The sequence below is a fragment of the Giraffa tippelskirchi genome, chromosome 10, assembly GCF_054371585.1.
Source record: "Giraffa tippelskirchi isolate mGirTip1 chromosome 10, T2T-mGirTip1v1.2.pri, whole genome shotgun sequence".
Classification (NCBI taxonomy): Eukaryota; Metazoa; Chordata; class Mammalia; order Artiodactyla; family Giraffidae; genus Giraffa; species Giraffa tippelskirchi.
In genome coordinates, this window is record NC_137284.1 from 125,532,168 (window position 1) to 125,558,614 (window position 26,447).

At 35.1% G+C, this 26,447-nt stretch overlaps 2 protein-coding genes across 9 annotated transcripts in view; one reads left to right on the forward strand and one right to left on the reverse strand.

Moving 5' to 3' along the window:
• Positions 1–88: 88 nt before the first annotated feature.
• MPLKIP (M-phase specific PLK1 interacting protein) lies at positions 89–2,139 on the forward strand. The gene is made up of 2 exons (XM_081537421.1): positions 89–471; positions 1,424–2,139. Exons 1-2 carry the CDS (start codon positions 133–135, stop codon positions 1,622–1,624), a joined length of 540 nt encoding a protein of 179 aa, XP_081393547.1. The 5' UTR covers positions 89–132; the 3' UTR covers positions 1,625–2,139.
• An 18,699-nt stretch (positions 2,140–20,838) lies between these two features.
• The window catches only part of CDK13 (cyclin dependent kinase 13), a 120,891-nt gene continuing 115,282 nt past the window's right edge, over positions 20,839–26,447 (reverse strand). For 4 of the 8 annotated variants that reach the window (XR_014067746.1, XM_081537405.1, XM_081537404.1 and 1 more), the window contains one exon: positions 22,968–25,951. Coding sequence is in view for 3 of the 8 variants with exons in the window: in XM_081537405.1 (XP_081393531.1) it covers positions 25,101–25,951 (851 nt within the window). In the remaining 5 variants the exon portion in view is untranslated. Of the gene's footprint in view, positions 21,308–22,967; positions 25,952–26,447 lie in introns of those variants that run through there. The other 4 variants (XR_014067743.1, XR_014067742.1, XR_014067744.1 and 1 more) reach the window with 2 other exon arrangements.

A 26,447-nucleotide genomic window follows, 5' to 3' on the forward strand; every position in this document is an offset into this window, starting at 1 on the left:
ACCAATGTGCTATATACTGCTGGAGAACAGAGAAGTGTTTTGGTGAAGGACCACCAAATATAAGTGAGGGGTTGCTCGCGACAGTTCCGGCAGGAGAAGGCGCCAGTGAGATCCTTGTTGTCGTCTACTGAGATGCAGCGACAGAATTTTCGACCCCCGACTCCTCCTTACCCCGGCCCGGGTGTAGGAGGTTGGGGTAGCGGGAGCAGCTTCCGGGGTACCCCGAGCGGAGGCGGACCGCGGCCGCCATCCCCGCGGGACGGTTACGGGAGTCCACACCACACGCCGCCGTACGGGCCCCGATCTAGGCCCTACGGGAGCAGCCTTTCTCCGCGACACGGCGGCAGCTTCCCGGGGGGCCGGTTCGGGTCTCCGTCCCCTGGCGGCTACCCTGGCAACTACTCCAAGTCCCCCGCGGGGTCCCAGCAGCAATTCGGCTACTCCCCAGGGCAGCAGCAGACCCACCCCCAGGTAATAATAGCCAGCGTTTGCCGAGCTCTTACTGTATGGCAGGCATGGTACTCCCTTTACGTGGATTATTTTGACTCCTCTATGAGGTGGGATACTGTCGTTAGCCCTGTGTTGCCAATGAATAAACTGAGGCTCAGAGAAGTGTAGCTTTCCTTGGAATGCTCTACCAAGTGGCAGAGCCCGACTTGTTTCTGGAGCCCTCCTACTTTTTCACCGGTACAGTGCCGCTTGTGCACAGGAGATTTCCCTAATTCCCTCTCCTTTGTCAGGGGCATGGCCCGTTGGGTGCAGTAGACTATGCCGAGTCCCCGCTCTCCGAGGGGGAAAAATAGCGAATTAATCCCTAGCATAGAGGTCATCTCTCTAGAGTTATAGGCTAGTGCCTTCTTCCTACTGTTGGCACCTTTTTCTTCTTCCACTTTTTTTTTTGACCTTGGTTTTCCGACTACACTGGCTTCTGTTCCAAGTCTTTGTATTGTTTCTAGGATTCTGTGGTTTACAACTTAAATGTGCTTAGTAGTTTTCCAACTTTATGCTAAACGAAAACACCTCTTTGAGTGTGGAGCTAATGAGATGGGAAGGTTTAGAAATTTTGAAGCTGTAGGGTAAAAAAAAGTTCTAATTTGCCTCCAGAAAAAATAGGGAAATAACTGAGAGAAAACTACAATTCTTATTTCATCATCAGTTTTTCATTTGGCAAAGTTATCACATTAGAAATCCAGAAGGATTTGAATTGACAAGGGGCATAAAATTATTAATAAGTACATCAAATTGGTTTAAATACTTTTTTAAAACACTAGATTAAAAGAAGCATGGGCTTTGCAATTGAACATAATTGGGTTCAAGACATAACTTTTAACTAGCAGTGTGACCCCCCCCAACTAGCCGCTAAAGAAAAAGTTCCACTCTTACCTCTGCTAAATGTCTTTAACTAATGATTTTTTTCCTAAAGGGTTCTCCAAGGACATCTACACCATTTGGATCAGGGCGTGGTAGAGAAAAGAGAATGTCTAATGAGTTGGAGAGTTATTTCAAGCCTTCAATGCTTGAAGACCCTTGGGCTGGCCTAGAACCAGTATCTGTAGTGGATATAAGCCAACAATACAGCAATACTCAAACATTCACAGGCAAAAAAGGAAGATACTTTTGTTAACATTTCTGAAATTCAACTGGATGCTTCATGTGTCAGGAACATCTTGGACAAAACTTTTACTTGTAATTAAATTGAAACCTAACATGGTGACTTTGATTGGGTAATTAGTTGTGTGTTTCATCATGTCAAGTATTTTTGGTATTAGAGAAGACATATGGTAGGATAATTTGCAATATTTAGCTCTCTGGAAGTGCCTACCACAATTTAGAAGATTGACATTTTCCAAATGCTTAACATTCTTGGTTATATAATGGACATTTGCCTTTTAATGTTTTGTCCCAATGTTTTAAAATAAAGCAGTTTGTCTTTCTAGCTATATTGTTCTTTTGTCATATGCTAAAAAAGAATTATTAAAATAATACTTTGTAATCACATAGTTAGAATTCATAAGTATATATTTTGAATACTGCTTTTGAAAATAGATAGACCATACTTTGTGCTGTAGACAGGTCTATATATTTGTTCACAGGGAAAGGGAGTAAAGGAAGAGAATAAAAAAGATTCTATTCATATTATAACCATTGTTCTGTGTCCATATTTTATGTAATGCTTTTGTAAAAATGCATTGAAACTTGGTAGAAAGTTAGAGAAACCCACTTAAGCTTAAATTTAAAACTATTTGCAGCCTTTATACTCATTTAACTGAAAAAGTCAGGGATGAACCTATTTCTTGCATAACTAGATAAAAGAATTCTGTATCTGAATTTCTTTACTCCATATCTCCCAGTATTGTGGAATCATTTTCTCTTGAGTCTAGGAAGATGGCTATCAGCAGTCTCAAATCACTTCCATTGTGAAGAGAGTATTTTCCAACTCTTGTCAATCCCAGTGAAGACAGATTGGTTATGCTTGGTCTTTTTTTGTAGTCTTGATCTAATAACTATGATCAAGGCGGTGTGGCATAATAAATTTGAACATGGACCCATCCCTAGAATGAGGCAGAGTCCCATGATCTTAGACCCACCTTAGGCCTACCTGGACTAAAGAAAGGTTTTCCAAAGGATGGAATGCTGTGTACCTATGCCTATGGTTATGAGAAAAATATAAAGGGATTTTCATTTTCCCCAACTATTTAAACAAAACCAAATCTTAGAACATTCAGGCTTTTTAGGTATTTTGGGGTCAATATATGATGAAAGTATAGCTCATTAAAATTTTGTTTGAACATTCCCAGAAAGAAACTTCTAAAAGTGAAATGGTCACACCAGTTATTTGAGCCGTAACCAGTTCTATTTGTATGTTAGGTCTTTCACAAAGGCAAAACAGAAAATAAGGGAAGGATTTAGATTAATAAAAGCTTCATGAGACTCAGGACTAGTACTGTTACTATATTCTAATACTGTTATTATACTGAAAGATGTGGAATAGAGAAATTCAGAGGCAGACTAGTTAGGTGAGTTATTTAACTTCTCTGTGCCTCAATTTTCTTTTGTGTAAAATGAAAAGATTAACAGTACCCATGCCATAGAGGTGTTGTGTTTGAGGATTAAATGGGTTTACATGTGTGAAAACTGTTAGGCCAGAGCCTGGCACATAGTAAGCACTCTAAATGGCAGCTGTTACTTTCTCACTCACCCCTATATCCTCAGCTCTGGGAATGATGCCTGGAAAATAGTAGGTGCTTAATAAATATTTGGCGAATGGATGCAGACATTCTGATTATAACTACTATATTGCTCTGCCTTTATCTGCTGTATACAAAGAAGATAGTAATTTTTCCCCCAATATTCTAAAGGGAATGTCCTATTTTTCTTAACATCTTTCTAGATGATTTGAGGTCATGATGTGTGATGAAAATTAGAGCAAGTACAATACTTTTATTGAACTTTGTAGGTAAGAAATATATCTCAAAGAAATGGCATTTAGAAAAAAATTATTAAGCTATTGCTTAGAGATCACTGGATTATTGACAAAAATAAAAAAAGTCAGATGTTTTACGCTAATATATGTTAGCATATTTGTAAGACATTCAAATTATAATTTTCTAATGGCTTATGTACATTTTTACTAATTTATAAGTGTAATCTTAAACAACTACATGTAGAATTTCTATTTTGCCAAGTTACCAACATCTTCCAGATATCTGACCTTTCTGATTTTAAAAGAAACATTTTTGTCCTCAGTAAATGTACATTGCTTTTTTGCTCTGGTTATTAGTATACATAGTTATCAAAGGTCTTTAAACATTGATATTGATTTGTTTATGTTACTAGCCTATTTTGTTTAGCTGAGTGAAGAAATTGATCATTCTTTTAAATGAAAAATGACTTTTAATTATTCCAGAAAGCACATTTTTACCTCCGTAGAAATGTTAAATGACTTTTTTAGGGAAATTTATAGTTAAGCATGCTTCTTAAATATTCATATAATTGAAGAACAGAAGTATAATCTATAGCTGGATCTTAAAGACAAAGATAGCTTTAAGGGATTCAGATCCAGATCCTCAAATCCCAAATGTACTCTTTGTTAAAATGATGTGCTTAAAGAACATTCTGTCATCAGTGGATGATGCTAATGCTAGTTCTCTATTTTCCCTTCTGCCTTTTCATAATTACCCTTCTCCCTCTTGACAAAAGATACCTATGGCAGGTTTTGTTTTTCAAAAATGATACCAACAATTTTTCAGGTCCTTCAGACTCCCAGAACCTTTCCTGCACCTCATCAAGACGTAAAGTTATGTCCCTGGCCTTTCAACTTGAGCAGACTGTTCTCACTGCCCAAGGAAGTATAGTGAAAGTAAATTTATTTTCATTATGGGTGAAGTGTCGTCTTAGAAATCAGTTATATTGGCAAATGTGGAGATACAAAGATAGAGTGATGACAGTTTTTGTTTAATGACCTTGCCTTTCCTTTTTTGTCTACTGACTATTCAAAAAATGATTTTTCCTGTGTGTGAATCATGTGAAAGTAAAGCAAAGAGAGCATGAACGTAACATGAAGAGAAAGGCACCTTATTTTTAGGAAACAAATGATAAAGTTGCTTGCCTTATCTATCTATCTCATCTATTCAATATTGGTATAAAAGCATGATGGGTTTTGGTGAATCTGCTGTCAGGAAAACTGTCTTTTCCCCACTTCAATAATGATAAAGAGCCTGATGAATATGTCTCAAACCTGTCTTAATAATTTGCATGATTTCAAGGAGAAGTTAAAATTTCCATGTTTATTTCTGACATATTAACCTTAGATCTTCAAGTTAAAACATCCTGTTTCAGAGGTAAGTTTGTGGTTTTTATATTTTCTAGAGCATTTTTCAGATTCTTAGGAAAAACATTATTATCCTTTGCCAGTTCATTATTAGATTCTATAAATCCATATTAATTTCTTACCTGGTCCAAGTCACCTACTTACTGTCTTTGAGACATTTCTCTCTTTTTTTTTTTTCATTTCTACTTTGTGTTTACATTTAAATTAACCAAAACATATTGTGAATTTTACTATAAATAAAACATTGTAGTCATAAGTATATGTTGTATAAACCCTGAACTTGGTAGTGACCAAACATCTTTGCTGATTTGCTCTTAATTTTTATTCTAATATTCATTTAAGAAACTGTTATTACATGATTATATATAATCCCTATGTACCACTTAGTAAAATACTGCCAACTAAACTATAATATGCTGTTGATTATAGGTTGCATCTCAGTTTCAGAGATGTTAAAATATGCATCTTAGTTTGATAAAACACCTTAAACAATACTTTTAAAAAGCAAAACATCTATTCACGTATAGGTATAGGTGTAAATGTTTTACAAAAGAGTCTAGGAAAGTGCATGTAAAATTAGAACTCCAGCTTTACTTAATTAGGATTAATTCTTCTCAGATAATTTATATTCTGTTCTAATTCTGTAAAAGGCATACTTTTCAAATGTAAAATGCTTCTAACCTATGTAGAGTTATCCTCAATAAATATGTGTAATTTCCAGTTTTATGGGGATATTTATACTCAGGATTGTCTTAATTTTAAGCTCCATAAGCAAGATGATGCTCAGTGAATAAGTGATGTCTTGGTAAAGACATCTTGATGTCTTAACTTTTAGTTAAGTTTCCAAGGAATTGAGAAAGAAAATGGCCTAACCAGCAAAAGACTTCAGTGAGAGTGGTTCTTCAATTCTTTGTTTTCAACAAAATTGAAAAAAGCTTAATCAGATTATCAATTAAAGATCATTAAAAATAATTTGATGATCAATTTATTATTTCTGGCATATAACTTAAAAAGTGACATCACTATAACAAAATTCTGTCCCTTTTCACTTATAGGCATAAATGAGTTTTCTCAGCATTTTTATCTACAGTTTAAAAATAGTAATATAATTCTCATTCTAGCAATTAGTAATATTTATCGTGTCTTTATTTATTATGTGAATAGTAATGATAATCCAGATAACAGTCTTCAAACTTGAAGGTTTATAGCCGTTTGAAATACATTTTTTAAAATTTCAGTAAATATATTTTTCACACATTTTTGAGAAACATGTATGACAGTAAAAAATAAAACAGTAAAGTAAACAGTAAAGTCCAGTAAAGGACTTATAAACATTACACTTTCATTACAATGAGATAAAAGTTATGTGGGGAAATAAAATAAAAACATGAATTGGGAATAAGGTAGTGTAAAATTTCCTACTATGTTAAGGAGTGTTTTTAGACAACAAATTACTGTGACAGTTAGATTCAGTTGGATACCTTAATGTAATGGATTTAGCTTAAAACGTCAGTGTTACTAAAATGACTTTCTTTGCAATTTTTGAGACTTAAAAAGGTTGTTTTTGTGTTAAAGTATAAAAGGGTACATCACTTCTCAAAATTACTTCAGAAAATATATGACTAAAAAAATTAAAGCTCTCAAACCATCAGAGGAGGGAGAAAGAGGAATATGATAAACCATAAATCCAAGAGATGTCAGGAAAGGAAGAGAAGTAAATGACGAGTAAATCCGGATATTCCAATAATAACACTGAATCTTAAAAAAGTAAAATCTTTTAAAAGGCATATTTTCAGATAAGATTAGAGATAATGGAATCAATTTGTTGGTTAAGAAAAGATACATCTAAAATAAAAAGCTATAAAAAGATTCAAATCACAGGGGGGATTTTAGCACACCTCTACATGGTCCATAGGGTAGCAGAGAGTCGGAGACGACTGAAACGACTAAGCATGCACCAGACATGGATATAACAAGCAGATATAGAATTTGCAGGGAGAAAAGGAACTGGTATATAAAATAGAAATTATATGTAATATATACATATTTTTTCAAGTATTTAACAAATTTTTTATAAATGTTCTAAATCACAGAGTCTTTGCACATTTCAAGGATTTGATAGGTCATATATCCTGACCAAAAGTATTCAGTAAATTTAAAAACAAAAATATCCTCCCTCAAAAAAATGAGTAAAACAGAAGACAAAATTGTGGAGAATGTCAACAAAAACAAACCTATTCCTTGGATTAACTGAGGTCGATAGAAATTGATGAAAAGGAATTTCCCTGGTGGCCTGTTGGTTAGAATTCTAGGCTTTCATTGCCATGGCCTGGGCTTAATTCCTGGTTGGGGAACTGAGAACCTTCAAGCTGCATTGTACACCAAAAAAAAAAAAAAATAGTATTGATGAAAAAAAGGAAAAATATAAATGTTAAGCCTTGCTGTAACATCAGGAATTATGCTTGAAAAAGGACTACAGTAGGAAAACAATAGTGATGGAATCACCTAGAAGAACAGTGAAATGAATCATCAGTTGCACCATCCTTCTGATTTCTTCGCATTGCCTTACTAAATCCTGCATCACCTTTCAGGAGGGTAAAAGAGGTCTAGAGACACAATCTCTATAAATGTTTATTAAGCTTTTCTTGGACACAGTTAGGAACTTGGCGTTTTTCATTTTTCATCCATAATGGTAAGGAAAAGAAAATTAAGGGCTTCCCAGGTAGTGCTAGTGGTAACGAACCTGCCTGCCAGTGCAGGAGACACAAGAGATGCAGGTTTGATCCCTGGGTTGGGAAGATCCTCTGGAGAAGGAAATGGCAACCCACTCCAGTAATCTTGCCTGGAAAATCCCATGGACAGTCCACGGGGTCACAAAGAGTCAGACACGACTGAAGTCACTTAGCCACAGCAGCAGAAACTTAGCATTTTCATTTTTTATCCATAATAGCAAGGAAAAGAAAATTAATAGGTTTTTCATGATTATTAAATGAATCAGCACTTTGGACTCTTACAAGCAAACTCAGACTATAAATTTTCATATGACAATGTCGTAGAAAATTTTTCTCAAACTCAAGAATCAATGAGTGAACAATACTTCTAAGGACAAAAGAAATAAGATACTCTCATTTACTCAGTTATGCAGGAGGAAAGACGTCATCATCACTGTACTTTGTGACAAGAACATCTTTTATATTTATTACTCAAAATTGTAGGTAGACCAATATTGAATGCAGATGTATATCCAGAATTTATTGAAAGGCAATAAATGATGTAAAAGTGAAAAATCAGTTGGAGTTACCATTCTAATTGCTGTTTATAAATCTGAAAGTGAAAGTGTTCTGCAATTATGAGACACACAAAAAAGACGATCCTTTTCTTTACAAAAATATGATATCAAAGTTCTTAAATATATTGCATTATGAAGATGCAAATGTGAAAAGAACAAGAAGTGTTAATAAACGCTAGTGTTAAATACATTAGAGATGTATTTAAACTCTGGAGTCAAAGTTCATAAAATGAATATAGTCTCGGTTCATGACAGTTGATGAACACGTATTTATGTTCATGTGATGCTACCCATCTTGTATATTAAATACTTTCAAAACCACAAAAATACTGAATAAAATTTTGGGTTTCCTATGTTTACATTCTTATTAAGATGTCTAATAAAGTTGTTACTAACTCCTTATTCTCTACATTTTTGCCAAATAACTTAAAAATGTTTTTAAAAATGAAAAGGATCATTGGACCCAGATAACAAATGATGACTAATTTTTTCTGGTATACTGATGATTAACTGAAGAAATCATCCTAGAACCAATAAAGGCTTTAAAAGTCACCCAAACAAAGATGACTAACTTTACACCAAAGTATTTGAAAGCATAGGTGAAATGTATATTTTACAAAAATACATCAGTAATATTGACTCAAAAAGGAATAGAAACTCAGAATAAACCAATAACCATTAGAGATGCTGAGCTGATAATCATGAGTATTCTCCCCACAAATGATATTGGACTTACTAAGCCTTCATGGAATACTTAACTCCTGTACTATAAAAACTTTAGTTTAAAAAAAGTATCCAACACACATATGGTATTAACTGATCTCAAACCAGGCCAAGGAAAATATAAATGGAAATTATAGGTCATTTCACTTATGGACATTGTTGATAAAAACCCTAAACAAGACAATTCAGCAGTTGCTCACAAACAAACGAAAAAACAACTAATAGGTGTGTCTCAGGATTGCAGTATTGGCTCAACATCTCAAAATTTATTTCTATAATACACTTTATTAATTGCTTAAAGGAAAAGATCTATACTAGTAACTCAGCAGATGAAGAAAATGCATTGTTTAGGCCTTCCCCGGTAGTCCAGGGTTAAGAATTTGCCTACCAATGCAGGGGACACAAGTTCAATCCTTGGTCTGGGAAGTTTCCACATGCCTTGGGGGAACTAAGCTGGTACACCCACAACTACTGATACCACACTTTATAGAGTCCATGAGCTGCAACTACCGAAGCCCTGCCCTGCAACAAGAGAAGTCATCGAAATGAGAAGCCCACTGACCACAACTAGAGAAAGCCTGAGCGCAGCAATGAAGATCCAGCACAGCCCCCCCAAAAAAAAATTTTATCAAGTATGAAAGAACAAAAGAAGAGAAGAAACTGATCTTATTTGCAGATAATGTTACTGTCTGTGTACAACTTCATGGTTTAGTCAGTAAGTCTTGTCCAACTCTTGGGACCCCATGGACTGTCCTGTCCATGGGATTCTTCAGGCAAGAATACTGGAGTGGGTTGCCATAACTCCAAGGGAGGCAAATTTTTTGGAACTGTTTTTCTGGATCCAAAACCAATATACAATTACAGCATTCCTACAAATCAGTCAGAAGATGCAATAATATGCCCCACACTCCATACAGCAAGCTGCCGTAAATCTAGGTAGGAAGAGGGTTTGAGGAGACCACAGAAGATTACAAAACATTTTGGAAGAATTCCTTTAAAAGCATGACTAAATGGAGAGGTAGATATTCTTGCATGGAAAGATACAGTATTGTACATAGGTCATTCTCCCTAAATTAATCTATAAATTCACCTGCAGTAGAATCTCAAAATAATTTTGGTGAACCCTGCAAAATGATTCCAGTGTTTAAATGGAAGAGGAAAGTGTCAAGGTTAGTCATAAAAATGTTGAAGAAGAAAAATGTAAGCAGGCTTGCTCTACCAGACAAAGAAACTTGTAAAACTAATGACTGATCGGTGTACTCTGAGAGTAAAGAGGCTAAAGAAACAAAAATAGAGAACTCAGAAACAAATTCACACACATATAAAAACTTGATACTTGGTTGAGATAGCACTACAAATCAGTGGGGGAAAGGACAGATAATAAGTAGTAATAGGTCAATTTTTTGTGATAATGAAAATTACAAACCCCAATTAATGCAACTGAAACTTGCCTAAGTCAGAATAGAATGTAATGAGAAAGCTCTTTCTAAGACTGTCAGAAGTACTTGAGGAATGCAAATATGTTTATAAAGTGTTTTTTTTTTTTTAAGGTCAGAGAATACATCGCAGTTACCAAAAAATCTAGGTTAAATATACCTTAAGTGTTTACTCAGAAGGACAAAGACTATTCCTGTAAGATTCTTAGATTTGTATTTAATATTGTTCTCCAAGTATTGTTAACTATCAACATTAGAGTATAGAAAAGGAAACTCTTAATTTGTCCATAAAACTTGTGTTTATTTACTTAGCATTGTGATAGTAGATTGGATTTGCTCATGAACTTTGTATAGTAACGTGCTGGCCATGACCTCATTTTTATACTTAAATCCAACAATGTATTAAAAGAATAATATACCATGAACAAGTGGGACTTAAGGTGTGCAAGGCTAGGTCAACATTCAAAAATCAATTAAGGTAGTCCATCATATCAACAGACTAAAAAAGAAAAAAATATATATTATCAATACATGTAGGAAAAGAATTTGACAAAATCCAGCACCCATTCATGATTAAAACTCTCAGCAAACTAGGAACAAACCTTCCTTAACTTGATAAAGAACATCTACAAAAACCTACAGCTAATATCATACTAAATGGTGAGAAACTAAATGCTTTTTCACCAAGATCAGGAACAAGGCAAGGATGTCCCCTCTTACCACTGCTTTTCACATCTTAAGACATCTTTCACATATATAAAGCAGGGGAAGGATAAAGATTATAGATTGAGAAGGAAGAAATAAAACATTGTCAGATGACATGAGTATCTAGAAAATTACCAAAAACAAAACAAAAAACCTGGAAGCAGGATTAAGCAATTACAGTTATAGCAGTTTCAGTATACAAAGTTAATATACAAAGTCACTTGCTTTCTTATATGCCAGTGATGAACAAGTTAAATTTGAAACTTAAAACCCAATACCAAACAAAAACAAACAATAAAAAAAAAAACACCTTAGGTATGAATCTTAAAACATCCACAACATCTATACAAGGACAACTAATAAACTGGTGAAAGCAATTTTTAAAAAAATAAATGGAAATATTCCATGTACATGGACAGGAAGACTCAATATTGTCAACATATCAGTTCCTCCCTACTTGCTTTGTAGATTCAGCACAATTTCAATTAAAACTGCAGAAAGTTATTTTATGGATATTGACAAATTTATTCTAAAGTTTAATTGTAAAGGCAGAAGACCCAAAATAGCTGACAGCATTGAGAAGAACATAGTGGCATGGCTGACACAGCCAGCCCTTGACTTACTATAAAGCTTCAGTAACCAAGATGGTGTGGTAATGGTGAAAGAATAAGCAGCTAGTCAATGGAATAGAAAACAGAGACCAGAAATAGACCCCACAAATATGGTCAATTGATCTTTGACAAAGGATCAAGGCAATTCAATAGAGAAAGGATAGTCTTCAACAAATGGTGTTGGAATGGAACAACTGGGAATCCACATTAAAAAAAAAAAAAGTGAATCTGGACATAGACCTTACTTACACCTTTCACAAACTAAACTCAAAATGAATAATAACCTAAATGTAAAACACAAACCTATAAAGAAGATACATAGAAAATTTAGGTGATCTTCAGTTTAGCCATGACTTTTTTAGATACATAGCTAAATGCATGATCTATAAAAGAAAAAATAAGTTGGACTTCATTAAAACTGAAAATTTCTGCTATCCAAAAGATGTTGAATGAAAAGATAAGCCACAAGTGGGGAGAAAATATTTGCAAAACAATGAAACACCATTGTTACAGTGATTAAATCCAATGGCAAAAATCCAAAACACTGATGACACCAAATACTGGCTGGATGTGGAGTAACATGAACTTTCATTGCTAGTGGGAATGCAAGATGGTAGAGCCAATTTGGAAGACAGCTGGCAGTTTCTTAGAAAACTAAACATACCCTTAGCAAACAATCCAGCAATTCAATGAGTCGCAAACTTAGGTCCACACAAAAACTGGCACATCAATGTTTACAACAGCTTTATTCAGAAAAGTCCTTCAATAGGTAAATGTATGAACAAACTGGTACATCCACACATGGATTGTTATTTGGCAATAAAATGAAACAAGTTATCAAGTCACAAAAAGTTATGGAAGGCCCTTGAAAGTGTAACACTTAAGTGAAAGAAGCCAATCTGAAAAGGCTACATACTATATAATGCCAACATGTGACAGTCTGGAAAAGGCACTGGAGAAGGAAATGGCAACCCACTCCAGTGTTCTTGCCTGGAGAATCCCAGGGACGGCGGAGCCTGGTGGGCTGCTGTCTATGGGGTCACACAGAGTCGGACACGACTGAAGCGACTTAGCAGCAGCAGCAGCAGGGAGACAGTAAAAAGATCAGGTTGCCAGGAGTTGGGAGAGGTGGATTAAGTGGAAGGAGGGATGAACATGTAGAGCACTGGATTTGTAGGCCCTTGAAACTACCCTGTTACTGTAATGGTAGATACATGTTATACATTTGCCCAGACCCATAGAATGGACAACACAAAGCATCTACTCTGATTTTAGTTAATAATGTGTCAATAATGGTTCATCAATTGTAATAAATGTACCACTAATGCAAGATGTCAATAATAGAGGAAACTGGAAGTGGGAGGGGGATGAGAGGGTGTGGGGGAACTCTGTATTTCCTGCTCATTTTTCTGTAAACACAAACTCAAAAAAATAAAATCTGTTTGATTTTTAAAGATCTGTACTCCGGCTTCTGTGTGGAAAACAGAATAGAAGACTGACAGACTGAAATGATTCCCAGCAACCATTTAGTAAACTCCTGAAATAGTTGGGGTTAGAGATGGCCCGATAGCAAAGCTGGTTGGAAATGCACAGTTGCAGGCATAAGAGGCTGAGATTATTAATCTCACCGTTTGTCACTGTGTAATGTGTGTTAGTCGCTCAGTCATGTCCAACTCTTTATGACCCCACGGACTGTAGCCTGCCAGGCTTCTCTGTCCATGGAATTCTCCAGGCAAGAATACTGGAGGGGATTGCCATTCCCTTCTCCAGAGGAACTTCCCAACCCAGGAATCAAACCCTGGTCTCCTGCATCACAGGCAGATTCTTTTGTCTCTGTGTAAAGGGAAATGTAATTCTTTGTTTTTCTCTAGTTCCTTATATATAATCTGTGTTAAACATTTGTATCAATATATACCAGTGCCACAAATTGAACTGTCACTATAATCCTGTTTACTTTTAAGTATACATTTATAAAAATTCTTCAATACACATCATTTTAAAATAGTAAATAAATTGGTCCTCAACTTTTCATATCACCCTCCATTTGGAAGGGTTAGAAAAAAATTTTTTCAATGCCCTGACTCCCTTGCACCCACAGAGTTCTGAATATAAATTAAGGGTTGCCAATTAGAGGCACTTGCTTAAGATTTAGGAAACAAAAGTGAATCAGAGGCCATCTTCAGTTGGCTTCTGGTTGTCACCAGTGGTTAGGAAGGCTGCAGTTTTCCTGAGATTCCAGTTTTCATTTGCCAGGTTCCTAAGGGTCTGCAGCTCCTTGTTCTAATCTCCCTGGTTCCTAGGTGCAGCTTCCCTTGTCTTCCTGTTGTCGAGATGCTGTTGCTGGTGGTGGTGTCTTACGAGTTCTAGCCTGGCCTTAGATGCAGTATCCTTCCTAGTAGACTACTTTCTGTATTTTCAGAGAGCATTCCAAAATGTTTGTATTAAACCCTTAATACTTACAATGAATTTTGTTTTATGCCTTTAATCCTGATTGGTTAAATATATAATCCATAGAGATTTTAAAAGTAAAATTTAGCTGTTATCTGGAAATCCCTCTGTTTTGGGAATGAGAAATGGGAAGAAAAAAAACAGGGATGTCCTATGAGGGTGAGGTTGTTAGGTTGTTAGGTCTTCCCTTGTGGCTCAGTTGGTAAAGAATCCACCTGCAATGCAGGGGACCCCAGTTCGAATCCTGAGTCAGGACGATCCCCTGGAGAAGGGATAGGCTACCCACTGCAGTATTCTGGCCTGGAGAATTCCATGGACTGTGTAGTCCTTGGGGTCACAAACAGTCAGACACGACTCAGCGACTTTCACACACTTCATTACATCAGTGTACAACATCAGTGAATGTCTGGGCCACATACACTAACCAAATGCTGCTAGGTCACTAACTTTGTGACACTTAAGAAATAAAGTAATATAAATAAATAAGAAAGTAATTAAATAACATCAAAGCCTCTAGCTTATGAGGCTAGAATAATAGAACAGTTCAAGGAAACTGTCAAGAGTTCTATTTTTTCTGTTTTTTAGGTGAGCACATTGTCTGGGATAAATGCATTTGGTTGGGTTTTGTGACTCCAGCCCTCAAATTTCATTTCCTTTTTTTTTTTACTTTATAATTAGGGTTAACTTTCATCATAAAGTATCAACATGCTTTTGGTTTTACCAGGTGACTCTTAAGCATATCTGTAATTTGATAATGCAAAAGCAACCCTGAAATAAATATTGCATATTACCTTTCCCTTTTAGTCTTTAAAATTGTTATTAATCCTTTGCAAGTCATAATCCCTAATGTTACTGAAGCATCCTCAAGATTCAGGTACCAGAGAGAAGGGGCAAGAGGAGTAAACACTGCTCTTGCCATCTTTTTCCTAGCTCTTGTTACATGTGAAAGCAGCTGAGAAATCAGTCACTTTTTAAGGGTGTACTAACTTAATGCCCAGTACAGAAGTGCAGTGTTGCCAGATTTTCCCATTTTTTAAACAACTTGCTACTGGCAGAAACCTGGACTTTTTTTACACAAACCCTCCCAGTTTTAAACTAATTTTTTTAATGTTTAAGCATTGAGTCAAACAAAACCACCTATAAGCTGAATTCCAACCCTGGATCACCAGTTCATTCGAACCTTTGTTCTGAGTGATTAACAGGAAAATGTACATATTTTCAGTAAATGCTTTTTATATACTTGTTAGACCAGGGATCTGGGGGGGTGGGGGGTGGGCAGGGGCAGGGAAGAGTTATTTTTTAAATTGGGATTTTAATCAATTGAGTAACTGTCATACATATTCCCGTAATATGTAGATAAAAGGAATTATCATTGTTGGTTAACATTCTACATATTAGGGCCATTTTGAAATTCAACAGTTTATTGGGAATGAGTGATTGTGATTTTTTTTATTAATGAACACCATGACATGAGCCTACAGAATAAAGGATGAGATTCCTGTAGAAGGATATGGTTGTATTACAAATCTTGAATTTAAAGCAGTGAGATTTCTTCTCAAACTTTGGCACACAGAGGAAAGAATACGTGAGAACAAAGCAAGAATGCTGTCTTGGCAGCTCTAGCAAATAAAGGAATGAAATACTGAAAATCTGAGTAGAGCAGAGAAAAAGTATTACATGATCATGTGGAGAAACAAGAGAATGAAAAGAACTAGAGAATTATGCTGTACTTTATCAAAGATACCCTTGATTTTAAGATACCCCATTATTTTCAGTAACACTAAAAAAGGGAAAACCTACCAATTAAAGTATGACATACCCTAGTGGCATATATGACATCCTCACTTCACAGATATTATGAAAATGTTATGTTTTTAGAACTGATGAACCATTTAATTGCAGTCTAATTGTTGGGTAGCCGTAAGGGCCCAAATGTGGTTAGTATCATGAAGTAAAATGAAACTAGTGGTCATGGTTGAGTTTTTTCCTAGCCATGTCCAGCTGCATAGGTGCACACATAGAATGGATTTAAACATTGTTTGTGGAGATTGAGTTTGAACAGAGTTTTGGCTTTTTCATGTGAATACAGGAAAGCAAGAGGGTGACAAGTCAGTTGAAGATACGTATTAGTGAGTGAGTGATTTTAATAAGAAAGGCAGCTGGCGTCAGAGCATAGTAGAGGAAGTGGGCTGCAAACTTGTGGGAGGGGTTCGAAGAGTAGTCTAAATAGAGTGCTTGAATTGAGACTTTTACTGGTAGCCATAAAGTCAAGAGAATGACTAGGACAGGAGTAGCTGAGATGAGAGGGAAGATAAGATCAACAGAGGAATGGCAGAGAATGAAGCTAAGATTTGAAGGATCATCCACATGGATATCGAAATCAAGACAGAAACAGGAGTGACAATGAAACTGAAATTAAAATCTTCAAAGAATGGGTGAGGTATCAAGGGTAGGGTATGGTGGGGAGGGTGGAAGGGGAAGAACCACTCAGAGGTCAGTAAGTAACTGCAGCTGGGAGGCAAGAGTGGAGCAGTCTGATGACACGAGCATCAAAGCTCCATAGTTTTAAGGAGCAACAAGAACATTCTGAAAGTGAAAATGAGCCTCAGAAAGGACAATTAAACTCGAAGCCCAGTAGTCCTAGGAAGAAAAAACAGCCATCGATTGAGAAGGCTACAGGGCAATCAGTCCCCCATAGGGAAGAGCTTGATTTCAATCAAGCAAGAAGGCTGAGGGAACACCACTACACTGAGGATGGAATTCCAAGCCCAAAGGTGTTTGCCTTTTAACATCCAGTGTTGGTGGTGAGGACCCAGTCTGATTCTGCTTCTTTTACAATCTGTTATTTTCTCAATATAAATAAATGTGAAGTTCTAATAAAATTTAGAATTCTGAGATATTGCTTTGATGTATTTCAAGTATGACTCGTCGTAACTGTGCTTTGCATTCCATGGGCTTTTAATAGAAGATTCATGTCTTTTCAACTCTGGAACATTTTTTTCTATTTCTCTCCATTTTCCCTATTCTCTACTTTTGGAACTGCTACCAGATAAATAGTGGGATATCTCGATTTAGTCTCCATTTCTCAATTTTCCTTTTAAACTTTAGTAGTGAATTTTAGAGAAGGTCATTTTCAACTCACTCAGTTGATATTCCGGCTCACTAATTTGATCTTCAGCTGTGGATACTCTATTTTACAGCCCATACGATCATGTTTTTAACATCCAAGAATACTGATTCTTATTTTTGTCAGCCTTTTTAAAAATCAATTAAATACAGGTGACTCTCCAACATTGCTTCAATCCTGGTCTAAGGCAGTCATGGTAATTCATCTTTTGGGCAACCTTTTAATAAAAGACAGTCTATAACAACTCTTATATAACTCCTGAAGTTCTTCATTCAAGGAATAGGTTTATGTCTTTTAAATACTTAAAGCTGAGAAGAAAAGTCTGTATACACTACAAATCAACAGAAGGTTCAAAATACAAATTTCTAACAAAGGAAAAAAAAACAGTTTTAGCAAAAGATTAAAAACAATGACAGCAAGGTAGCATTAAAAAAAAAAAAGGACAAGCAGACCAATTAACTGGACCTAGTAGCATTCAAAATGTTTCAGAAGCTTGAATAAATGGAATAAAGTTTAAGTAGTTATGAACATGCATGTGTTGAATATTTAGTGCTGAATATAGCACTGAACATATAAAAAAAAGCATTAGACATATAAGGAAAATACATTATAGCACTATAAGAATTTATTTTACATTTCTCACTCTTGGAGAAATAAGATGTTGAGAATCTCACCAGTGTTTAATGATATTAATTCTTATGTGAAAAATTGTACCAAATGACATACTTTCTAAAGAAATATTTACAATATTTGTTTGCTTAGCAGGCTAAAAGGATATCCTTAATAAACTCCCCAATGCAGGCTACATATACTGACTATATGTAATATTAGAAAATATGTTATTAAAAAAATATATATCCAATGACCTGGAATTGAAATGCACTATTCAGAATAATCCTTGGATCAAAAAAGCAATCACATTTGCAGCCATCAAATATTAAGAAAACAATGAAAACACAACATTCTTAACCTATGTGATGAAAGTAAAGAAATAATCAGGGAATTTGTACGATTAAAATGTTTTTTTTTTTAATTGGAAGGAAGACAAACAAATGGTCAATTATTCAACTGAAGAGGTAGTAATAAATAAGGGAATTAGAAAGGAATCAAAGTCACAATGCTAAAATAAATGAGAAGGTAAATGATTAGATTTTTATTCCCTGGTGCTGAGAGGACAGAAGTGGAATGGGGCAAATCCTAACTAGTCTAACAAGGAAAGAGAAAAAACAAAGGAAATGTAATAGACAATGTTTTTAAAACACTGAGATTATTAAGTGCAACTATATGCTAAAAGAATTTTAAATATAAGATGGACTATATGATGAATTCCAGAAAAAAGAAAATTACCAACGTTTACTCAAGAAATAGAACCCTGAAAAAATGGACACATGAGGAAATAGAGACATAGTGAAAGAATTACCTTCAAGAAAAAAGTCAGGTGTTTCTGTATATAAATAAAATAGCATCAACTTAAAAAAAAAATCATCTTCAGGATACATAAACCATTCTAAATCAAATAAAACATGAGTTTCTAGTTTATTCTGTAACACTATCAAAACCTGTTAATTAAAACCAGACCTACCTCTCATAATAAGTACAGGGTTAGTCAACAGAAAACAGCAGTATTTCTAATGAATGGCTCAGTATTAGATTCTACTAAGTGGTGCCTGTCATCAACAGATCAAAGGAGAAAATACAATGAAAAAGCATTGAAAAAAAGAACATCTGATCCTGATAAATGTGTTTCATAAATATTAACATAATATTTCTTATCTATAGTTTAAATTATACATGAGTAAAATACTAAAAATTATACATTCATAAAATCAGAAATAAGGATGCCCATTAACATATTCAATCAACTAGAAAAAATTAATGTGGCCAGTTTTTGGGTTTTTTTTAATGACAGCTTTCCTATATAAGCAGGTGGCTTCCCAGGTAGTGCTAGTGGTAAAAAATCTGCCTGCCAATGCAAGTTTGATTCCTGGGTTGGGAAGATCTCCTGGAGTAGGAAATGGCAACTTCGAAGCTTCAGTATCCTTGCCTGGAAAATTTCATGGATGGAGGAGCCTTACAGGCTAACAGTCCATGGGGCTGCAAAGAGTCAGACGTGACTGAGCACAGCACATACAAGAAGACTAGCTTAAAATACATTATTCATAACAATATGAAGAGCCCATTTCTAGAAGCAATAACAAATTTTGGAACTCAAAAAACCAACAAGTCAAAACCATAGTAAATTTTCAGAAATTTGAGGAACATGCGAAAAGCAAGCAAACAAACAAAAACCCTAGTTTAAACTACTGATACGTTTCTAGTTAAAATCCTAAAAGGATGCCTGATGAAAGAGAGTCAAGAGATTCTGAAAGTAACAAGAAAAAATCGGCAGAAATAGACAAAGCTTGGGGAAAAGGGACAATTTAATAATCTTCTGTCTCAAAACAAATACTATTTCCTGCTATCGGTGCTACACACAGTTTATGAAGAAAAAATACATAGGTACTTCTACCAGAAAAGAAAGATCAGAGGTGGAACATAACTGAAAGCTCAGCAACAGACCCAAATACGACAGATATTTGAAAACTAGGGATAGGATGAAACTATTTAACAAAAGCTGTTGGCATAATTAGTACAGCCATTCAGATTAAGTTGGACCTTTTACCTCACAAGATTTAACAATTTAACAAGAACAGTTTAGAATTAAGTGTAAAAGCAGAAAGCCAGAGAGTAAAATAAAATTGTGTAAAAAGTAAAATAACCTTGGACTAGGGTAAACTTTTCTAAGAAGAAACCAAAAGGAAAAGATGAATAGACTTGACTACATATAATTAATAAATTTTTATCAAAATACACCACACAGTATTTTTAAGGTTACAGTTTACAAAGGGCTACCCTCTTTATAGAAAAAGCTCTTCCAAGCTACAAGGAGAAATGCCTAATAACTAAACATATGAATACTTAATAAAAGACACCCGGTTAGCATGAATTTGAATTTCACTAGTAATCAAAGAAATACAAATGAAAATGACTTCTCACCTGTCAAACTGGCGATGATTCAAAAATTTTAAATACTCAGCATAGCTAAATGAAAAAAGAAAGTAATAGGAATGTGAAACTTGCAAACCTTTCCTGAGGGCAATGTGGACATAGCAAAAGTTTAGATGTGTACAATTCACACCAGCAACTCCAAGGAAATTATGTACATTTGTATGCTTCTACTTAGGTAGATTTCCCCTCACATTGTTATTTGTAACAGAAAAGTTATCTATTTTGTGTCTAGCAATGAGGAATGGTTAAGTTATGGTTATTCTATAAAGGAGTAATTTATTATCACTAAAAAGAGAGTAGACTTGAATTACTGACAGATGGATTTTCACAAAATATTAAATGAAAACTAATTACAAAGCTATGGGAAGTATAATCCCATTGTTTGAAAAGATATCCATCAAAGGCAAAATATTAATAGTGGTTATCTCTGTATGTGTTCCTACATTTTTGAATATGTAAATATATAAGAAGGAAAAAAAATAAGGGTTCCAGGTTTAAAGTATTGTCTGTAAAACATGACACAATGGTTATAACAAGTGGTATATTCTTCACATCAGATAAGCTTATTTCTGAGTCTATTCTGTGTATGAGGCAAGAAGAAAACAAGGATAAAAATAGCCTGGATTTTTAGGGCAGTTTATTTACAGACTATCAAATACAGTCTTTTTTCTTTTGTTAAACAAATGGCTTATATTAAACACATTAGATTTAGGAGTTACGAGACTTTACTAAAAATTCTTGCAAAAAAACCACACCTTGACAACAAATTAACTTAATTGTGAGAAAAATATAAAGTGATTCACTACAGAGCCTCACTTTCAATGTGGCATTTTCAATTAGAAAATCTTTTTTAATGGGACATTTGATATGGTGAAAGGAATAAAACCCACAAAATGTCCTTCTACATAATTCAAAGAGCAAGTTCTTTCCAATATTATCAAAATTTTGTTTTCCCCACCTTCAACTGAATCCCGACAGCTTTTCTCTTAATAGCTCTTATTTTCAATTACACTAGAAACAGTTTAAGAATTACAAACTTGAAAGAATTTAAAAGCAATGTTTGCAGGCCTGCTGGTACCGATCTTCCTCCTACAAACAGAAAAGTTTAAAGATTCAGTCTTACTATCTAATTGTTAGATATTCAGGTAACTATTGTCTCAAAAAAGAAAATGAGGAACCTCCCTTCTAAAGACCATCACTATATGAAAAAAAACTGTCTCTATAGGCTCCTAAGTTTTCTAAAATTTTATTTGCCTATTTTTTCTGAGGCCTTTAAGTTGACTTTTTAAAGTCATCTGTTAAAACAGTTGTTCAGTATCTTAAATTTAATTATTTTAACAAAAGTATTTTAACAGTTAATTTTCTCATTAAGAAGCATTTACTAAAGAATTTAGATATAGCTAAGAACAACCCTGGTAATCCATCTAAATTTCATTTTTCTTAGCTGTTAAGATATGGGCCAGATTTTAGACTTTGGGGACATCCTATTCAAACTTTTAAAATATCAAAATCATTAACCCAGGGAATCACTGAATCTTTATTCAAATCTCATATTTCAGCTTTACCTAAAGAAAGGCAGGGGCCAGGTAAGGGAGCCTAGGGAGAAAAATCATCTAAAATTGGATTAAGTCCATACCAAATACAAAAAAACCTTAACTCACAAATACCAGAAAGATTAGTTTGGAAGCATTTACGCCATTTTTCTTTTATTTTTCTTAAGAAATCTTGATACTTCTTACCAATTGAGCTCCAAACTAGTCAGAGCCAATTTAAATTTTGCTTTCATCACTGAATTTCCAATTGTTCTATTTTTCTAGAACTTTGTCTCTATTTGACTTCAAAATTTTACATAGACACATTTTTCTTACTTTCACTTATGTGTAATTTAGATACAGCTGAAGAGTTGCAACTACTACTTCGCTTTTTAAATATTCCTGCTCACTATCAGTCCACTGGAAGTATTATTTAAAGCCTTTCATGTTGATTGATGTACCCCAAGTACTAGAATAGTACCTGGCACTTGGTAGGCACTGAATATTTACATAGAGTTAAGCTCTGAATCATAGCTAAAGCCCTATCCTAATTCACATTCCACAAACTATTAATCAGTAAACCCTTAACATCAGTCTTTTAAAATTTCATGGATGACTGGGACTCTCCAAAAAACAATGGATTGAAGACTTGGGAAACATACTGAGTTTCATGCAGAAAAAGCTGCTGGATCAAGAAATACATAAGGGAATTTCACATGGGAAATAATAAACATTTTCTTCTTTTAGTAGGTCAATTTTTTATATTTTCATCTCATTTGCAATCTGACTTACCTGTTTCTTCCCAAAAATATTTTATGCTCCTTCAGTTTCACTCAAGAATACTGATTACTGCAGTTACAACACAGAATTATTGATTTCATAGCCCTGCTCTTTTCATTAATCCAAATTTACTGAAGTATTAGATGATATGGAAGAAGGCATTAAGATTTTTACTACCATATTTCATCAATTTTAAGAAGCCTTCTTCCATATAACAACATCTCTGAACTTAGGAAGTACCTTAGCCTTGAGTTGTGTTTAATTGGCAACATTTTTCCTAACTAGTGTATCTCACAATCAATGCCGTCTTAGGGTAGTATCAGGAGCTGTAGTTCAAATTTTCAACCTCAAGCAACAATTTCCTTGTCCTCCCAGCCGCTCTCCCAGTATAAATATATAACTGAAATGTTAGGAAAAACTATCCAAACACAATTCAATTTTATATAAAATATTTAATTTTTAAAACACAGGCTATTCATGTCACATAAATATCTTCAATTTTAGGTTAGCTGCTATGGTCAGCAGAATTATCAAGTGTGACTATTAAGAATAACTTAGATACTGTCACTTATAGGAAAGTCTAAAGCTCTAAGACTCACCATATTAAAATTCCAGATACTTGAATACTGTAGCTATTTTGCTAAATTTCAAAATATTTCTTCACTTCCTGCAATGTAGTTTTAGTATAAGTTGTTAGTATTCAATATTCAAATAAAAGCATAATAATTTTCTTTCATTCATTTCTTTCTCAACAAAAAAATTCCATCAAAAGATAAAATGGTCAACTGACATCAACTCATTTTATAGCAGTAAAATGGTAAATTATTCACTTTAAAATAATCTTATTGTCACCAAACTATAATGCTTTCCATATACTGTTTTGAAATGAAGGTTCACAAGTCAGATAGAGGGCACAAGATTAAAAGACTGACTTTAGAACTGGAGCAATATTCATTCAATAACAGTTGTTCCAATTTAAGATTCCAATCAAAAAATAAGTTACCAGGAGAACGATTAAAACAAAATGGTTAATTGGCATTTAGTGCTAATGGAAACACTGGTTATTTACCTTTGGTTCCTTTCTAGGATTACTATAATGGTACTATAATGGTACATGTGTTTAAGTGTGCACAAAAAGACTTGACACCATTACAGTTTAAATAAGAGTTAGTCCATCATTCTAAAATGAACTAAAATAAAGTTACTCTAGGTGTGGCAGACGTTGTAGTAAACCTTACAGAAAGTGAGAGAGAGAATAAGAGGGTTTTTTGCACTACTTTTTCTTTTTACTTCAATAAATTCAATCTAGGCAATGTTTCTAGTTAACCAGTAAAGTGAACAGAGTTAACTTTGTGTTAAATGGCAATTATATAATTTAAAAAGTGGTGTTTGCCACCCCTGCCCCCATGAACTTTAACTGAATTATGCAAATTCTGTTATTAAGCCTTGTTTCTTTGCTATTGCCCTCCAATTACCCATGACAAAAGGAAACAGGGACAATGTGCCAGCCTGAAAGAAAACAATACTCTAAAATGCTCATTTAGCTATTACTTTCCACCATTTAAATGACAAAACTTTTTAGAAATTTTTCTCAGAAGTAACAGAAGGTGCAGATGGGGGCTGGACTTTTATTCTCTGCTTTCACTCCCCTGTCAAGAGAAGGTGGTGTTGGAAGGTAACACAGCCCAAAGAAAAGGAGAAAGTGTGATAGGTAGACGGAAGGGACCTAACAGGAACTGAACAGGCAGCCCCTGGACACTTGAGAGCTCTCTGCCTCTTCAATACAATACATTGATTCCCTTTAGAAGACAAATGGGTGTAAAGGTTAACTACTTTTTCAGACCTTAAGCTTACCTGTTAAGGCACTTACTTACCCTCCCCACCCCACCCATATTTTTCATATAAAACCCACTATTTCGTTTGAATGCATTTTGCTAGGCTATGATAATCTGCAAAATAAAACAAAAATAACGTTGACCATTTTTTTTTTATATAAAACTGTTGCATCAAGAGAAAGGTTGTGTTTTATTTTCTGAAATGAGCACAAAGTACACCTTTCACAATAACACTGAAAGCAGGTGCAAAGACTGACAGTGACCTTTGACTAAAGGTAGCTTTGTAAAAAGAAAAATACCAAATAAATCAGTGCCCTTTCTGATTGTTGTAAAACTGGAGGGGGGAGGGGCTGGGTGGTTGTTACATAAAAGTTGGTCCAAACTTACAAAAAAGCACAAATGTGCATAGTTCAGAAGATCTGCCAGAGGGCCATAAAAGACTTTTATGTCCCTAAGATTAGCATCCACTTAAAACTGCAAGAATACAAAATAAAATCGTTAACTAGAATTTGTGAAGATGTACAATCAATAGATCTAGGTTTTAGAACAGCATGAATTTAAGCAAAGGTTTTTTTTTGTCTTTTTTTTTTAACTATTGTATGCAAGACCCTTTTCCACATAAAAATAAAGCTGTTGTTGAATTAATATTATTCAAGTCTCTTGGATTGCTGCTTTAAATTGCAGCTAGAAAAGTCTTTCCAGATAAAAATGATGTGCCTGAGGAAAAACAGATACTCAGTATGGTAACCCTCTGCCTCGACCTCTGCCAGCTGATGTGCTAATGTGTCCCCTGTATCCTTGTGAATACCCAGGTCCTTGGGCAGGAGAAGTCCAGGTCTGTCCATGCATGAGGCTGTGGCCACCTGGGTTTTCCTGTAAGTTACCACCATAGTTAAAGTTGTGCATCTTTGCTGGCAAAGGATGAGTACTCTCTGGCCCTGTGGAAGGGTCACTGCTGTTTGCCAGCACTGCAATGGGGCCATGGCTATATTCAAATCTATGGTCCTTGTCTCCACTAAACAACATGGGACCTGTATTGAGGTAAATGTCTCCGTATCCAGCTACCGAACTGGGAAATGACTCGGAAAAGGCAGAAGGCTGAGGTGGACCACCAGAATGAGATGAAGTAGTACTGTAGTTATCCAAGGACTGAATATCTGAGTTTCCCATGAAGCTACGTCGTTCCAATGGTGGAGCAGAAGCACTTCCAAGACCGTCATTGCTAACATAAGGAGCAGAAGAGAAAGAAGAGGATCCAAAATTGTCCTTGTAGTCTGAAGAAGGTACATAAGTATCTCCTGCTTGGTAATCAATACCACTTTCTCTTTTGGGGTCATCCTGGGGCTGATGCTGAGCCAGGAGCTGTAACAGGGCTGCTTTGACTCCGGCGTGAGGGTCAGTTAGCGAAGAACTAGTGGTGGGTGCATGCTGGTTTTCTGTCCGGTAATCTAGATCTTCTTCAGTGACTGGCGGGGGTTCTGGAGGTTCTGGAGGTCGCTGATCGGGAGGCAGAATACGAGGCCGGTCCGGTTCTGGTGTGAGCTCCAGTAGCCTCATATCTTGGTGCTGGATCAGGTCATCTTGCCCTAAGTGAAACAAAGCAAAAAAGAGAGCTGAAAGTTACCATGGAAAACAAAATCTTCAGAATACTCAATGTTTCCTAAATGGCATAAGAAGTTCCATCTCTGGCAAAAAAACAACCAACCAACCAAAAACTCAAACAAACAAAAACCACCCAAAAGTCAAATGAAAAATAAAAACGTGTATGTAAGTACTAACATTGCCTGCTACCATTTGAGTTTATGGTGACAGAAAAATTTTATTGTATTTGACTTTTAAAAGTCACCTCAAATGTACCTATCTATGGCTTGAAAAAAAGCTACTATGTATGTAAAGTTTCTGCTTTGGTCAATCATCCAGTTATAACTGGAGTAAAAGATTACTTTTTTAGCATAGATTACATGAAAAATAACTACAGCATTCATATGAGTTCTACTACCCACAGACAATTAAAGAATCAATTCCGAGGAATATACAGACTAAGAAACCAACCTATAACCAGTAACCTGAGTATTTTCAGGA

Coding starts and splice junctions, on each gene's coding strand:
- MPLKIP (XM_081537421.1), top strand. CDS start 133: ATGCAGCGACAGAATTTTCGACCCCCGACTCCTCCTTACCCCGGCCCG. Junction 472..1,423: donor AGCAGCAGACCCACCCCCAG/GTAATAATAGCC, acceptor TTTTTCCTAAAG/GGTTCTCCAAGGACATCTAC.